General features: G+C 39.3%; 1 protein-coding gene across 14 annotated transcripts in view; it reads right to left on the reverse strand.

Annotated features, from left to right (window-relative positions):
• LOC105467518 (unc-79 homolog, NALCN channel complex subunit) overlaps positions 1-17,984 on the reverse strand; it is a 279,040-nt gene that overhangs the window by 96,947 nt on the left and 164,109 nt on the right. For 13 of the 14 annotated variants that reach the window (XM_011717155.3, XM_071099670.1, XM_071099671.1 and 10 more), the window contains 4 exons: positions 14,762-14,943; positions 11,563-11,764; positions 8,915-9,094; positions 7,370-7,435 (listed from right to left, as the gene is read on the reverse strand). In XM_011717155.3, coding sequence (XP_011715457.2) covers positions 7,370-7,435; positions 8,915-9,094; positions 11,563-11,764; positions 14,762-14,943 — 630 coding nt within the window. The remainder of the gene's footprint in view (positions 1-7,369; positions 7,436-8,914; positions 9,095-11,562; positions 11,765-14,761; positions 14,944-17,984) is intronic. The other variant, XM_071099677.1, reaches the window with a different exon arrangement.

Below are 17,984 nucleotides of genomic sequence, written 5' to 3' on the forward strand. Positions count from 1 at the left end.
AAACCCTGAGATATTAGCAGTAGGTTCTCTTTAAATGAAATAGTCAAAATTATAAATAGCAAATTATAAGCCCTGTTGTATGTCATGAGAAACATACAAGGAAGGGAGAGGACACAAACAGAAAGAGAGCGAAGCATGAACTTTTCAAAACAGAAAAACACCACATGAAGGTGAGCGGAAAGTTCACATGGAAAGAAAAAATACCTTAGCCCTTGGCTTCCTCTTAACCTAGTAAATAACGGCATCTTAGCAGCTCCCTGACATTGACTTTCTCTGTTATTTTTCAAAGTCAGAAATTACCCTGTCTCCTTTTTTTCTTCTGCCCCTTCTTATCAGGTTTGGTTTATGACTTTGGGAGAAGGAAGACTGATATTTGCTCTTCTATATTTATGGTTTGGGGATTATTCAAAATACTCTTTCCTTTTTTTTTTTTTTTTTTTTTTTTTTTTTACAGCAACATTAGAATATCTAAATTGAAAATAAAAGTTTTGTCTAGTGGGTTAGATCAGCACACCGGCATTCTCATCTCTCATCCTGCAAGGAAACGTTCTACTAAACGATGACAAGCTTTGGTTACAAACCATTATAAACCAAGCCTTGGTTACATCCATTATAATTATGGTGTAAAGGATGCAACAAAGAGTTAGGTAGTAACTTATACCTATTAACTCCTCAGTTAATTTGGCAAAGTCTCAGCCTTCCAGGACACAGCCAAGAGAAGCGAGGCATCAGAAATGTTTCTGGGAATTGCAGAAATTTGCTGTCTCAAGCCCAAATACTTTTTCTCTGGGATAGTAGCATGAAGGTCAAATTCAGAATTTACCAGTTTAGACCTGCACATAAAGTAACAAGCTTGGTTGTCGAGTTTCCCAGAGAATCAGATGAATGTTGGTCTGTTCAAAAGTGAACTGCTGAGAAGGGATAGTTGACAGTAAGTGAAGAGGCAGCAGAGGCAGCTTAGTGTAAGAGCCTCTAATACAGAGAAAACCATCTGACACACGTCAGCATGATTCCAGGACACTCACACTTTTCCGTCTCATAGAATCTGTGCATGAAGGAATGAATATGTATGATGCACTTTAGAGAAACTTTTTATCAAAAATTATTCAAATAAAACCTAAGGATTTGTTTATTACAGTGTTTCACATGCAGGGTGATCAATAAATTGTTAATATAATTACTTATAAGGCATGCATCAGGGAAAAAATCAATGTATGTGGAACACCCGATTTCAATGAGAGGCTGGAAATGTAAAGCATCACAGTATGTGGTTAAATTAAATGTTTGTAATATAGGATTTGACCAAATACAATACCTATCCTTGTAAGGCAAAATAGAAAAAGTTTACAGGGCTATTTTTTCAGCATTGAAAAATAGTTTACTGAGGCTGGGCATCGTGGCTCACACCTGTAATTCCAGCAGTTTGGGAGGCCAAGGTGGGAGAATCACTTGAGCCCAGGAGTTTGAGACCAGACTAGGAAACATGACAAGACCCGGTCTCTACAAAAAATACAAAAATTAGCTGGACATGGTGGTGCACACCTGTAGTCCCAGCTACTCGGGAGGCTGAGGCAGGAGGATCACCTGAGCTTGGGAAGTTGAAGCTGCAGTGAGCTGTGATCATGCCACTCTACTCCAGCCTGGGCAACAAAGAAAGACCTTCTCTCAAAAAAAAAAAAAAAAAAAAAGAAAAGAAAAAAGAACAAGAAAAGAAAAACATTTACTCTTGATTTGTTTTTCCACTAGAGTATTACTTTACAACTAGAAGGACATTATTGCTTTGGACATGTTTGGGCCAAGAATATGACAGGACTCCCTGCAGGGTTCAATGTTATTGTAGCAGCAAGTAATGGCTGTTACAATATAGCTTCAGTCTTCAATTCCTTTTAGCTCTGGGGTGCAAAGTTGAAGAGAACATGTATCACTCAGTCCTGCTCAGCCACCTCATGTCCACAATGGGTCAACAACAAAGTCCCAAAGTTAGAAACTGGAACCAGAGAGTGTTTGAGAGGAAGTTGCTCCTTTGTTTTATAGTACTGAGAATCTAGGAACCTCAATACAGAAGAAAGGGAGCTCCCAGCAAGGCCCAACTGGGACCCTGCTCCTGTTTCCTTCCATCCCAATTCAAGTCTAGAAAATAGACCATCAGACTTCAGCTTAAACATTTCAGAACTCTTCTTCTCATTACAAGTGGGCATGTTTCTAAACAATGTGTAACCCTGAGTTTTCCCATCACATCAGATTTTCCTGATGACTGTCATTTCATACATGCCCATCTCACTGTAGATCATTTTCACGGATCTTAAGTTTGCTGCTTTCCCTGAATAGCAAGAATTGAGTGATCTTTAACAAATGTACTGAAAAAAGAACATTTATGTAAACTTTTGCATAAAAAATTTTTAATCTCTTTTTATTCTAATAATTTACCCCTCCAGTGTGGGCTTTGCAAGTCTATACTTTGTTTATTGCCTCTCTTTGAAATAGAGTAAGCTTGTGACTGGTGCACTCTTCATAAAGACAAGTTACCTTAATCAAATCCCTAAGAAAAATAAGCTGTGGATAAGCTGAAATGTTCTCTATTGATAAAGACAATATTAATATTTTAACCTAGACAAGGTACGAAATTTCCATTTTAAAACTAAATGCCTACAAGTATTTTCTCTAAGGAAAACAAAACGCTTAATAGTTTTGAATTCTAGTCTGTGAAATTTCTATATCTGTCCTAACCATAAAGATTTAACATGTTAAAAGGTCTAATTTTACATTTTCTATAAAGAGAAAATATAATTATATTTATAATTATAATTATGGAGGCAGAGCTATACCTACCATACCTTTAATGTGGAGTGAGTCCATTACAATCTGTCCACAGAGGTGTATAACTGATTGAAACTCCAAAGTGTAATACAACATTATTTATTCAGATGATTTGAAACCAGGCAGGATCAGGATCTGCTTTTCCAGACTTATCTCCTATTATTTCACCCGAAATGGTCAACATTCTTACAAGCTGGGTTACTCGTGGATCTCAGAATGGAGCCAATGTTTTTCCCTCTTTGCACCTTTGCTCATGGTGCTCTCTTCACCTTGCAAAGTGGTTCTCTACCCTCCCCCAACAATTTTGTGCTATAAACAGGTCCCCAAAAGCCATTCTTATTAGATATACCCAATATTCCTCTCAGCAATTCGATGTGATCCCTAAATTCTTTAAATTTCTAAGGACAAGAAAGGAGGGAGGACAGAAGAGAAAAAGAAGAACGGAGGAAAATTTCCTTTAGCATTTTCCTAACTCCCATGTGGCCAATAACAATTTTGCAAGGCAGAACATTTTGTCTATTCAATTGCCTTAATACTCCAATAAGAACATAGGCTTCTTGAAGGCAAATGACATTATTTTATCCATTTTTATATCCCTCACAGAATAGGGGCCAAAGTCTGACATATAGTAGATACCTATTATACATAAATGTCTGTCAAAGTGCACTAAATTCAAATAAATATGTCAGAGCTTACATTCTGTATAAGAGAAAAATTGATAGAGTCCCAAAACAGCAGGAATATGGGAACGTTTCTCTATGTGAATTGACTCACTGACCCCTCTGCCAAACCAACAAGTGACAATTAGGTAGAGGAAGAAAGGATCCTTCCATGAGCTTACTCTGCACTTGGTCCAGGGCAGCCAATGAGTAAGCACTATAAACGAGGTTCCATTCCATAGGCAGCTCTCACTACACTGCCTCGCTCGTCTCCCTGCCTCCTTACCTCAGTGTTCGGTTATGTGTGCACACATCCACAGCAGGGCTGGAAAGCCGGGGCAGTGGCTAACTTCACATCCTCCTATGCTCCCCATCCCTGCCTTTTCTCCTTCCTATTCCATGTTGTATCATCATACGTTTACGTCTCATCCACCAGTCAAGCCTGGCTGAAAAGCCACCTGTCCACAAGACCTTCCCTGATGTCTCCAGCTGGTAGAAAGCTCCCTCCCTTTGCATTTGACATGACTCATCCTGCGTACTGTCACTTTCACTCAAGATGAGAGTTTACTAATGTTCATACTTAATATCCCTTACTTGGCCATAAGTAAGTTAAGAGTATAAAAATTTCCAAAGCATCTTTGTATTTCCTAGTCAAGCAGGTATAAAATAAATACTTGTTGAACAAGCATTTGTGGCACACACCTGTAATCCAAGCTACTTGGGAGGCTGTGGTGAGAGGATTCCTTGAGCCCAGAAGCTTGAGACCAGCCTGAGCAACACAGCAAGACCCCAACTCAAAAAAAGTATTTGTAATGTTTGTTGAACAAAAATTGTCATTTCCCAAAAATATAACTTCAAACAAGAGTATTCCTATAAAAACAACTGTACTCTGACTTACTGGATCTTAATGGTCAATAGGCATTTTGCAAGTTAGTGAAGAAGTGAATTGTAAACCATCTGTAGAAAGAAAGAGCCCAAAGAAAAGTTATTTGGAATTCTAGGCTGGGACACTAAGAAGACAGGAAAGGTCAATGCAAGAGTGCTTTATTGGTCCTAACTAGTACTGGGCACCTTCTCTTATGGATACAAATGCAGGCCAAGAGATCTCTAGGTTTCTCTGCAGGCTGAAGCAGAACTTAGAGTATGCAAGTCCCACAAGAAACGGGGATAGCTCTGGACCAATCTGGGGTCCTAACTGGCAAAGTCCTTTGGTCTGGACACTCATGGCCTTAAGCCATTCTGTAGCAGGCCTGAAAGCCCAGGCCAACTCCATAACCAGACTGGTGTCCTCATGTCCCACAGGGCAGAAATACTCTAAGACCAGTTCATCGAGAGGTGGTTGTGGCAGAAAGCAAGCAAGCCAAGTCCCTTGGATGCCAGCTTCCATTCTGATCCTAACTAGTCAGTCATACATGACCTTAAGCAATCACCAAAGCAGAATCACTTAATCCCTCACTACATCAGTTTTCCTGTAAGTAAAGAGATACTATATATACAGGAAGGATTATCATTATTACATACCTATTTTTGTTTAATTATGCACTCCAGGCAATGAGGAACACGATATAATTAAGCACCCTATGTTCACATGGGGCTGATACCATTAGTTCAGTATTGTGCTTATATAGCATAACAACTGCTGCATTCTATTCAATTAATCTTCATCGGTGTTCTAAATACATGAAGACAAAATTTCCTGGTTCTTACAGCACCAGTGAAAGTACTCCCTATGTCCAAGCATACAAATTGTAGATTAGCAGTTAAAAATATTGTGTATCCCATCAATTAGGATGAAATGAAGCTGCTGAATTCCTACTGGCAGTTACTTGCCTTGTTACAGAGTTCAGGACCTCTGGGCTTGAGACCCAGATCTGTCACTAATAAGCTTGTTCTTTTGTGAGAATCTCAGTTTCTTCCTCTACAAAATGAGACTGTTAACACATCGCTAATGTTTCAGCTGTAAGATTCTATGAATTTTATTTAGATGCACAAAGACTTTGATTTGAAAAGACATAGAGGAACGTGACTCTCTACAAACCTTGCAGAGTATACCTTCTATAGAAAACAGAATTTTCTATTCCATTTTCTGTGGGTACCATGTAAAGGTTAAGATCAGAGAATCATAAATTGTAAATCCACTGCCAAAAAGTTCAACCTAAACAGCAATTAAATTTAAATCTTGTTGTATAAAGGGGCATCTGCTTTATTTCAAGTCTAATTAACAAGAGGTCTGCAAAGAGGAGCTCATTACTTGGACCAAACGAAAGTATGTTCATTAAGTAGCAAGTTCTTCAGTTTCCATTTAATTACTGTCTTAAACCATTCTCCACAATCTTATGATAAATCTGGTATGTCCTTGCTTCCAAGTTAGAAACAGTCAGGGTCCAGTAAATAATAATGCAAAAATGGAACACTACAGTAGTTTGAAATTGCCTTATAAGCTGAGCCAGCTATTTCCATATCTAAGCAAGTTTTGCTTATGCTGGTGTCATGTAAATTACCTTTCCTGAAGTTTTAGCTTCACATTTAATTTAAACAATGCTGTTATCTGCCTCTTTTCCATCTGGCCACTTTTGGTGGAATAATTAGATGCCTGAAGGCTTTTTTTAACTGCAAGAAACACATGTACATGTTTTCCCACAGTGATATGAGGGGACTTCTCGGGCTGGATTGTTTAAATGGATAATTATTATGAAAGACTAGCTTCTCAGCTAAGCTTTAAGAGACAAACTAGAGTAAAATAAAGATAATTTATGAAACTGCCTAAGAACAATCTCAAAAATGCCTCACTGAAGGGAACTGCATGGATTTCATATTTCTAATGAAGCTTTGAATCAGAAGTTCTTATTTCTATTCTTTAAAACGAAAAAAATCACAGCACAGTAGTGTGTACATGAGCGATGTGTAAGGCAAGATAGAGGGACTCTACCAAATGTTTGCTATTCCTTTTTTCTCATCAATTGTAAAAGAGAAAAGACTTTGGCCACCATCTGCTGTCTGCATAGATGATCTCTGGGATTTTCTCTCTCCCCTCCCACTCCGGACTCCCTCTCTTTCAAACATCCTTTTTATAATGCATAACGCACGTGATCTTTAGTCTCCTTACTTGAAATTTTCCTTCTGAGAGTGTCTGCACCATTCTGAAAAGTTTATCATAAAACTAGTAGTTTTAGATGAAAACTCAAATGTTCTATAGCATGACACATAGTTGGTAGTTACTAGATTTGTTTTTGACTAATAAGTAGGTATTCAGAACCTTCACAGTCTTCCCAGTGAGTCACGGCACCATTCGCGTGGAGCCTCCTTGCCAATACCCCTTCAACTCTTAGGCTACTTCATGATAAACTGTAATATATCACAGAACATCAAATGATCGTTAAAGTGTATCGTGCTATGGTCCTCCAAACAGAGGAAATTCTCCTTTCTCTGAGAAACAGAAATGCATGTAGAGTTGCAAAGAATCAGGAATGGCTAAGGGGATGAGCGGATGACAGTGGTTCAAATGTATAACCTTTTAAAATGTAAATGAAATGTATGGTTTTCCTATAGCAGATATATATGAACAAAATATTTCTATGTGTAAAGACACATACAAATATCAATACTACGGATAGCTCTAGTCATACTGGCTCTCTGGGGAAAGGTGCAGACTCAGGTGATATGATGCTTCTTACTGGACCAAAAGTTAATGGAATCAAAAGTCATCTGTTAATATCAAAATGGAAAGAATTGCCATATCAGGGGCTCAAACACTTGAACATCTGAGGTAAGACCCTTTTGAGCTTGCAAATCCTAAGTATATCACCCTGGTCCAGTTAGAGACACCGCATTCTCTACCTTGTCCACCTGTGATAGACACTTGTACATGGCCCTTCAATGTCAGAAGTACCCACCTGGCGTCTGTTCGGGTGTCCCACCGAGAGCTGGAGCAGACTGCTCATGCCTGGTCAACCTCATAGCTTAAAAATCAACAACAACTCTATTGAAATAAGCATTACAGACAACTGGAGCCTAGAAAATATACTCAGTGCTAACTGTATTGGATAGTAGGGGCAGGTTTCGTTTTTCTATTTGTAATTAACATCACAAAAAAGTTGTTTATGTAACAAAAGTTTTGCAGTTTTTATCTGAATCATAATAACATCCTTCAATGCTACTTCATCTTCAAAATGGTCATGTGAATTAATGAACAAGAAACGACAATAAATAAACTTTACATTCCAAACTGAGCAGTTAGGATATAAATAGAGCTGGAAAACTCATATAAAATTAGTTATTTATTTAATTTGGGTATTGGTTTCTAGGATTTAAACAGTTTCACCTGGGGCCTAGCACTACCATTGGTTATTCTTAAATGATCACCTGTGATTATCTTTGCTCCCTGAAAAACTGGGTTATTGATTACTTAAAGAACTTTCATTCATATTTAACTCTCCCAAAGTTGAAAAGAACACATTGCCATAGCTTGTCATAAAATAGAGAAAATGTAATGAACAAAATCAAATCATATTTATGATTTAAAATGGTTATGTTATATAAGGCTGTCTTCTAATAAATGCCAATGAAAAACAAACCTTTCAAATTCTGACAGGGTAAGAAGTAGGTTTTGGGTCATTATTTTATTTACTTCACAGTGATTATTTAAAGATTAAATCATTTAATAAATTTTACAAGTTAGTAATATATTTAAACATACTCATTCATTCGTATGGTGATTTAGTAATGAATTTTTAATTATTTGTCCTTCATGAGTCATTACTAATCGTTAGAGTTTATCTAGTCATTTGGTAATTTAAGGCAAATTTTATTCTCTTTAAAACTATAATATAAAGAAAGACCTTTAATAGAACAAGTATATATGGTCTTTTTAAAAATATTGGCAATGAAGCTTATTTTTATTTATAAATTATCTGTTGAAGACGAGCAGAAATTCAATTTCTCAGCCTGATTTCTCTATTTCAAAAGCAACCATTATTATTGGTTTGTCTTGGGGGGCTTGTGTGGCTGCTTCTATCAGACATGAAAAAAAAATACATTCCAAATTTCAACTCTCCCTCCTTAGCCGCCATACGTCTTATTACCTAAGTCGTATTCAGACAGCTCTTAGGATACAAGGCTGGTGGTGCAAACTTTGGTGTTCTAGGACTTAGGAGCAAATGTTTCTTCTAAGTTGCATGCCAAGCATCAATGCATTTGCTGCCTTTTACATTTCAAAAACATCTACTGTTAGATCAGGGCTTTGCTACCCCAGCAAACTAGCAGAAGCAACCCTAGGCATTTATACCCCTGGTGATTCTCTAGGGAATCTGAAAGCCAAACTTATTGAACAAACTCAGTTTACTGAACGTGCTATACTCTCTGTGAACATTTAACAAGACAGGTCAGCCTCAGAAAGACATTAAACAGATTTAATGGAAGGATGAAAGAAGATACTCAACGAATTTTGGAGGTCAGGGTCTCAGGGAGGGAGAGTGCCCTCTTGGATTCCACGGGCCCTTTCACACTGTCCCTCAAGGAACGTACACTCTTCTGGCGGTTTCTTGCAAAGCGAGCTCTCTTGATCTTCCATAAGGCTGCATCGCTGAGGTTAGCAACGTTGGTCCTCACAGCAGTGATGGCTTTGCAAAAGGAATTAAAGAGACTATCACTCTCCTTTACATAGGGCTATGTAATCCACCTAGTCTAAAACAATCCATCTGTATAGAGTTTCAATATTAAAATACATCTTTCATGGATATACATCTCCCTCTCTGATGAGTCCTACATAAAAAAATGACTATTGCCTATCATGATTTTTTTTTCTGCTTAGACCACAAGATTAAATTATCTAATTTTGTTATCATTGGATAGTTGAGTGACGAAAGTCTTTTCTCCACCTATTCAGAGCTGTAGGTAACTGATTAATAGCAAGAGGCCAGGTGTGGTAGCTCATGGCTGTAATCCCAGCACTTTGGGAGGCCATGGTGGGAGTATCCCTTCAGGCCAGGAGTCTGAGGCCAGCATGGGCAATACAGCAAGACCCCCATCTGTACAAAATAGGAAAAATTAGCCAGATATAGCGGCTCACCCCTGTAGTCCTAGCTACTTGGGAAGATTAGCTGGGAGGATTGCTTGAGCCCAGGGGTTGGAGGCTGTAGTGAGCTATGATGACACCACTACACATCAGTCTGGGCAACAGATTCAATGCAATTCCCATCAAAGTACTATCATCATTCTTCACAGAGCTAGAAAAACAATTCTAAAATTCATATGGAACCAAAAAAGAGCCCACATAGCCAAAGCAAGACTAAGCAAAAAGAACTAATCTGGAGGAATCACATTACTGGAGTTCAAACTATACTACAAGTCTATAGTTACCCAAACAACATGGTACTGGTATTAAAATAGGCTTGTAGACCAAAGGAATGGAACAGAGAACCCAGAAACAAAGCTAAATACTTACAGCCAACTCATCTTCAACAAAGCAAATAAAAACATATAGTGGGGAGAGGGCACCCTATTCAACAAATGGTGCTGGGATAATTGGCAAGCCACATCTAGAAGAATGAAACTGGGTACTCATATCTCACCTTATACAAAAACCAACTCAAGATAGATCAAAGGCTTAAATCTAAGATCTGAAACCATAAAAATTCTAGAAGACAACATCAGAAAAACTCTTTTAGATGTTGGCTTAGGCAAAGAGTTCATGACCAAGAACTCAAAAGCAAATGCAACAAAACCAAAAATAAACAGACGGGACCTAATTAAACTAAAAAGCTTCTGCACAGCAAATGAAATAATCCACAGAGTAAACAGACAACCCACCGAAAAGGGAAAAATATTCTCAAACTATGCATCCAACAAAGGACTAATATCCACAATCTATAAGGAACTCAAACAAATCAGCAAAAAATAATGATAATAATAAAAACAATCCCATCAAAAAGTAGACAAAGGACATGAATAGACAATTCTCAAAAGAAGATATACAAATGACCAACAAACATATGAAAAAATGCTCAACATCACTAATTATCAGGGAAATGCAAATTAAAACCACAATGAGATACCACCTTACTCCTGCAAGAATGCCATAATTTAAAAATCCAAAAATAATAGATGTTGGTGGGGATGTGGTAGAAAGGGAACACTTTTACACTGTTGGTAGGAATGGTAATTGGTACAATCACTATGGAAAATGGTATGGAGATTCCTTAAAGAACTAAAAGTAGATCTACCATTTGATCCAGCAATCCCACTACTGAGTATCTACCCAGAGGGAAGGAAGTCATTATAGGAAAAACATGCACATGCATGCTTATAGCAGCACAGTTTTCAATTGCAAAAATATGGAACCAGCCTAAATGCCCATTAACCAACAAGTGGATAAAGGAAATGTGATAGATATATATCGTGAATACTACTTGGCCATTTAAAAGAATGAAATAATGGCATTCACAGCAATCTGGATGGAGTTGGAGACCATTATTTTAAGTGAAGTAATGCAGAAGTGGAAAACCAAATATCATATGTTCTCACTTATAAGTGGGAGCTAAGCTATGAGGATGCAAAGGCATAAGAATGACAGAATGGAATCTGGGGACTTTGGGGGGAAGGGTGGGAGGGGGGTGAGGGATAAAAGACTACACATTGGGTACAATGTACAATGCTCAGGTGACAGGTACACCAAAATCTCAGAAATTGCCACTAAAGAACTTATCCATGTAACCAAAAACCACCTATGTCCCCAAAACTATTGAAATTTAGAAAGCATGCAAGAGTGTGTTTGCAAGGTGCAAATATGCTTCCTAAAATTGCTCACAAATGTTATAAACATAATGACTGAATCATATTTAGGGAACACACAGTCATAAATGGTTATCATAGGTTAAGGAAAAGAGAAGAATTCTGACTTGGGAATGCCAGGATATGCTTAAATCTATGGATTACTACAGCAGTTATTCAATAAGCATTTAATGAGCTGAGTGCATGAGGTCAAGGCATCCTCTGTAGAGGAGTTAAATGACATGCCAATGTCTTCTGTTTGTCTAGGCAAGCACAATGGAACCGTAATGGTTTACAGCAAGTTCTTCATTTTACTTACTTGTAGGAAAAGGAAATTCCTTGTTACAATCCAAATGTAGCTGGGCTTCCAAAGAAAGTGTCTCAAATCTATTGACAAAGAACTCCCAGCTCAAAGCAGGAATATCCTGCTTAAGAAAATGCAAGAGTAAAAGCTTGCTCAAAATTGTGGGTCTGTCTTTAACCACAGTATCAAACTGGAAGTCAAGACAAAGACACAGACCCTGGGAAAGAGAAGAAAAAAAAAGAAGAAAGTCAGATATAAACATCTAAGTTATTTCAAAGCTGATATACTAGGCAAAGTCAATGAAACAAGGCAGTCTACTCAATTCAAACTTATAATGTAGAATGATCCCACTGGAATCTTCTTTGATTGGAAGTTTTCGTAGGAAAGAAAAATGTAGAAGAGGAATTTATCTTCACTGTATAATCTCTCTCGAATTTTGATTCAGAAATCTGAACTAAATGCATGCTATTGGTTTCCTAATGCATTAAATAATAACCACTTAATCCAAATACCCTCAAGTCAACGCATCTGGTTTTTTGTTGTTGTTGTTTATTTGTTTCTTTGTTTGTTTTTTGAGATGGAGTCTCACTCTGTCGCCAAGGCTGAAGTGCAGTGATGGGATCTCAGCTCACTGCAACCTCTGCCTCCTGAGTTCAAGCAATTCTCCTGCCTCAGCCTCCCGAGTAGCTGGGACTACAGGTGTGTACCACCATGTCCGGCTATTTTTTTGTATTTTTAGTAGAGACGAGGTTTCACTGTGTTACCCAGGATGGTCTCAATCTCCTGACCTCGTGATCTGCCCGCCTCGGCCTCCCAAAGTGCTGGGATTACAGGCGTGAGCCACCGCGCCCGGCTGCATCTGGTTTTAATGTCTGTAGCCAGTAAGAGGAGCATACTTTCAAAGCTACATTTTAGAATACACAAAAAGATGGTCTAGAAATCCACTTTCAATCCAAAATTTCATGATTCTGAAAAAAGCAAAGTCACCTGGTTTTCTTGGAATGTGAGTGGAACATAGAATGTTAATTAAAGTTGGAATGGATTGAGAACTCTTTCCTTGAGTTGACCATTCCCCCTCTTTTTAATAGAACGAGATTTAGAAATTGCAATTCATCCAAACATCCCATTCATTAATTCAGCTGTCATCTAATGAGTGCCTCCTATGTTCCAGGCCCTAAGCAAGCGGTAGGACATAGAAGTACCTGGTAAGATCAATAGAGAAGAACTATTCAGAAGTCAACTGGAGATTTTACAAAAAAAAGAATCTGCCACAGGCAGCACAACCCTTCAATCTTTCAGATTGTGCAAGCTTGCCCTTGCTTCTTGGTCTTAAAATGCAGGAAGAAGCTTACACTGGATTGGGAGACAGAGTATGCACAAACACACATGCACACACACACACACACACACACACAGTTAAGTATGTGGACTGTATTATGAATCAGTGCTGAATTTCCTCTGCTGCTAACTAGCTATGTGACTCTGAAAAGGTGGCTTAACCTTTCTAAACCTCAGCATCTCTATCTGTAAAATGAGAACACACAAAAGGTTACTGTGAGGATTAAATGAGATAATGCATAACAGGACACTTTTAACACACTGCCCTGGAAACACAGTAGCTATCTGAGGAATGTTAGCTCTTGCTATCACTAGTTTAATAATAACAACAAAATAATAAATCAGATGCAACATGGAGAAACAGTAGATCAGAACTTTGGAGACTCTAGTCTTGATTCTCTCACTAAATTACTTTGTGTCCTTTGATAAGTCACATTCTCTCTCTGAGACTTGGTGTCACCACTAAAAAATAAAGGTTCCAAGTAAGATAAATATACCACTCTATCCAGGCCTCATATTTCTTGTCTCCTTGGCTTTAATTTGTGATGTTTTGTTATGGTAGCATATTTACCTTCTCATGTTTTACATTGATTGAAACTATAATTCAGGCCAGGCGCAGTGGCTCAGGCCTCTAATCCCAGCACTTTGGGAGGCCAAGGCAGACGAATCACTTGAGGCCAGGGGTTTGAGACCAGCCTGGCCAACATAGCAAAACCCTGTCTCTACTAAAAATACAAAAATTAGCCAGGTGTGGTGGCATAAGCCTGTAGTCCCAGCTATTCGGGAGGCTAAGGCATGAGAATCACTTGAACCCAGGAGGTAGAGCTTGCAGTGAGCTGAGATTACACCACTGCACTCCAGCCTGGACAAGAAAATGAGACTCTGTCTCAAAACAAAACAAAGCAAAAAACTATAATTTATTTGATTTCTCTTAGCATCTAGCCTCTAACAACAGGGGCCTCCAGCCCAGGAGCTGGCTAAGTGGTGTAAGATAAACCAAACTAGTTTTAAAATCTGCCACACACACACAAACACACACACACACATTATGCAATAGTTACATCTGTCCAAAGTAGTATCAGCATATGAACAAAGACTGAAAAGAAAGTATCAACAAATGGGTCAGGTAGTACAGCTCATGCCTATAATCCCAGCACTCTGGGAGGTCAAAGCGGGAGGATTGCTGGAGGCCAGGAGTTCAAAACCAGCCTGGGCAATATAGCAAGACCCTGTCTCTACAAAAAAAAAAAGTTAAAAATTCAGTGGATATGGTGATGCATACCTGTCATCCTAGCTACTCAGGAGGCTGAGGCAGGAGGATCACTTGAGCCCAGGAGTTTCAGGCTGCAGAGAGTTATGATCAGCCTGGGCAACAGAGTAAGACTCTGTCTCTTTAAAAAAAAGTGGTATCAACAAATAACAACAAGGGATCTTTTTGCAAGGTGTGGTTCTGGTATATTTCTTCCAGTTAAAAAAATCTCCATCATCATCATCAATATTATATGTGATACTATGGTCTGAAAATGTGTGCAAGGCCCTCACTGCCAAATTCCTATTGAAACTAAATCACAAATATGATAGTATTAGGAGGTGGGGTTTTGAGAGATGATTAGGTCATGTGGGCAGGGCCCTAATGAATGGGACTAGCGCCCTTATGAAAGAGGCCTTAGACACAGCAAAGGCCCCATCTAGGAACTAGACAGCAGGCCCTCAGCAGACAGTCTGCAAAATAAATTTCTGTTGTTTATGAACTACCCAGTTTATGGTATTGTGTTATAGCAGGTCAAACAGACTAGGACATGTGACAAATAATGCAATGATTTAGTAGTGCTGGCACAGACCACCTTCGGAGCAGGTAACACACATCACATATCACCTGCAATGCTGGCCTCTTTATGGTGTCAAGCAGGAGACCAGCTCTGGTAGCCACTGCAGGGTTGACATCCTCCACCGCCGTCAGGAAGCAGCAGAAGGCATGTGCCAGGGAGTACTTCAGCAGGTGGTTTTTGGTCACTGAGTGAATATCCAGAAATCTACAAATTACAGCCACTTTTTCCACTGCAACGTAAAAGAGAAGGCGAAATACGTGAATAAACACACACATACACGCACCACGCATACGCATTTATTTAGCCAGTCTGAGAACTGAACTCACAGAGAAAAAGTTAACTCTGGATCTCCCATATAGTTTACTTTAAACCCCAACAGGAAAGTCTAATGCCACCATCTCGAGTGTTCCGTTTCATCCGTGCAGCACAGACTGTTTCTACTCAGAGCAGAACTTTTTCTTCCCACGCAGCCTTGTTCTAACTCTGGGTTGTCTTTTACATTTTTTTCATGGTCTTTCTCTTTGTTTAACTTTCAGCTATATTTCAAAATATTCCAAATGCCTCTATGCTTCTTTCTGTGGCCATTCCATAGAAGCTCTGCAGATAACAGAGAGAGGTAGGAGGTGCCCACCAATCCTGGCTCTGGGTTCGGGTCCCCCACTCTGCTCTTAGTAGGTCCTGGTATGAAATGGCAGACCAGATAGACATTTCCTGGGGCTATAGAAGCCGGGTATTTCTTCCATGCTGTAAATATACCCTTACTTCATAGATTTCTAATTATTCTGCAAATCGATGTTAAACAATTCCAGCCACTCTTAAAGCATGGCTTTATAAAAAGTTACAATAGCTAGTAAAGCAATATAGTGCAATGCAAAGTAAGATGTTTCCATATTTTGCTTAAGCTGTTGCGACAGCCTAGAATATTATTTTGTTTGTTTGTTTTGTTTTGCTTTTTTGAGAAGGAGTCCCCCACTCTGTTGCCCAGGCTGGAGTACAGTGGCACGATTTCAGCTCACTGCAACCTCTGTCTCCCGGGTTCAAGTGATTCTCATGTCTCAGTCTCCCAAGTAGCTGGGACTACAGGCAGGCACCACCATGCCCAGATAACTTTAGTATTTTTAGTAGAGACGGGGGTTTCACCATGCTGGCCAGGCTGGTCTCGAACTCCTGACCTCAAGAGATCTGCCCACCTTGGTCTCCCAAAGTGCTGGGATTACAGGCATGAGCCACCACACCTGGCCCACAATATTCTTTCTATTGACATTCTACCATCCTTAGAGAATCTCTGCTGATATTCTGTTTTGTAAAGTCTTCTCTGATCTCCTAGAGAGACCTTTCCATCCCATGAACTCCTGTAAAAGTACTACTTATTTGCATATCATTAATTTACATATAGCATTTGTATGCTCAGAATATGAGCTATCTATGAACACAATATGTGTTCATTATATGACATATTTTCTTTTGTGGTCTTGATTATATTTATGCCTTTTATAATTTGCCAACCTCTTACATGCTTATGTTTGGTCTCATCAATTAAACTGGAAGCCTCCTGAGGACAGCAATCTGCTCTTACACTTCTTTCTATTGTTCCCATAGCACCTAGCACATATCTAATTTATTCAACAAATTCACTGATTCACTTATTTAAAAAAAAAATATATATATATATGTATACATATTAAGCACACATATGTATACCACTAAAAATATCTTAGGCACTTGGGAGGAGATAGAAGTAAACGGAAAGAGGAGTCACTCATAACTCTTGACTTCAAAGTTAAATCGACTAAAATAGATAAGACATGTACAACTATAACTAAAATGTAACTTTAGAAAACCTGTAAATCCCTCCAGTGTGGTATAAATAAAATGCTATGGGAGATCTCGGGATACAGAAACCACTCTCCACAGGTGGAACCTAGAAGGTGGACCTCAATGGTGGCATTTGAAGGTGGATCACGTGGAGGTGGCATTTGTGTAGGGCCTTAAGGAAAAAGAATGAAAGGTGGAGAGCCCAGAATGGCCCTTGCGTGGATGAAGGGAGGCAGGAAGCAATGGGAACACAGTAACGGTGTGTGTAGAAAAGCACAGGAAATGAGGCTGTCTGCAGTTGCAGTCAGACCATTCGAATGGCAGTTTAAGGAGTCTGAACTTTATTCTCTAGGCACTGAAAAAACTCCATTAAAATTTCTTGAGTAGAAAAGTAACATGATCTTGGCCAGGTGCAGTGGCTCATGCCTATAATCTCAGCACTTTAGGAGGTCGAGGCAGGCGGATCATCTGAGGTCAGGAGTTCAAGACCAGCCTGGCCAACATGGCGAAACCCCATCTCTACTAAAAATACAAAAATTAGCCGGGTGTGGTGGCGGGTGCCTGTAGTCCCAGCTGCTCAGGAGGCTGAGGCAAGAGAATCGCTCAAACCCGGGAGGCAGAGGTTGCAGTGAGCCGACATCATGCCAATGCATTCCAGCTTGGGCAACAGAGCAAGACTCCATCTCAAAACAAACAAACAAATAAACAAACAAACAAACAAAAAAAAAAGGAAAGAAAGAAAAGTAACTTAACCAGAGCCAAGATTCAGAAAATTAATCCTAATCCCCCACAACATGATGTGCTATCATATATATACACTAGTCCCTGAGATTCCTGTGGGCATTAAAAAGTAAGAACTTTTTGAAGTGGCCATATATTAAGGAACTGAACTAAAGGTATAATAGTTACCTCACTGATGAAACTTCCATTTCTGTGCCAAACTTTTGAGACATCAACCTACAGAACTGTTCTGAGAAGCTGCACTGTGGCATGCCAACCCTGCCTACTACCCTGAGAATAGAACTACTAGCAGATTGGGGTGACAGCAGGCCAGCAGACATGAGGCTAAGAGAACCCTTCCAGGTTCCTTCCTTACCACATTACTCTGATAACTTGCTGCTCTATTTACTAGGAAATTACATCCAAGCTGCACCAGACTTGGTCCCTGATCCCTCAGTGGCAAGGGTATACAGCAGAGATTCTCGAACCTCTTATTAAAAATCTCAATTTCTGCCCCGGCACAGTGGCTCATGTCCATAATCCCAACACTTTGGGAGGCCAAGGTGGGCAGATCACCTGAGGTCAGGAGCTCACGACCAGCCTGGTCAACATGGTGAAACCTTGTCTCTACTAAAAATTAAAAAATTAGCCTGGTGTGGTTGCATGCACCTGTAGTCCCAGCTACTTGGGAGGCTGAGGCACGAGAATCACTTGAACTCAGGAGGCAGAGGTTGC

Source organism: Macaca nemestrina, chromosome 7 (genome assembly GCF_043159975.1).
Source record: "Macaca nemestrina isolate mMacNem1 chromosome 7, mMacNem.hap1, whole genome shotgun sequence".
Lineage (NCBI taxonomy): Eukaryota > Metazoa > Chordata > Mammalia > Primates > Cercopithecidae > Macaca > Macaca nemestrina.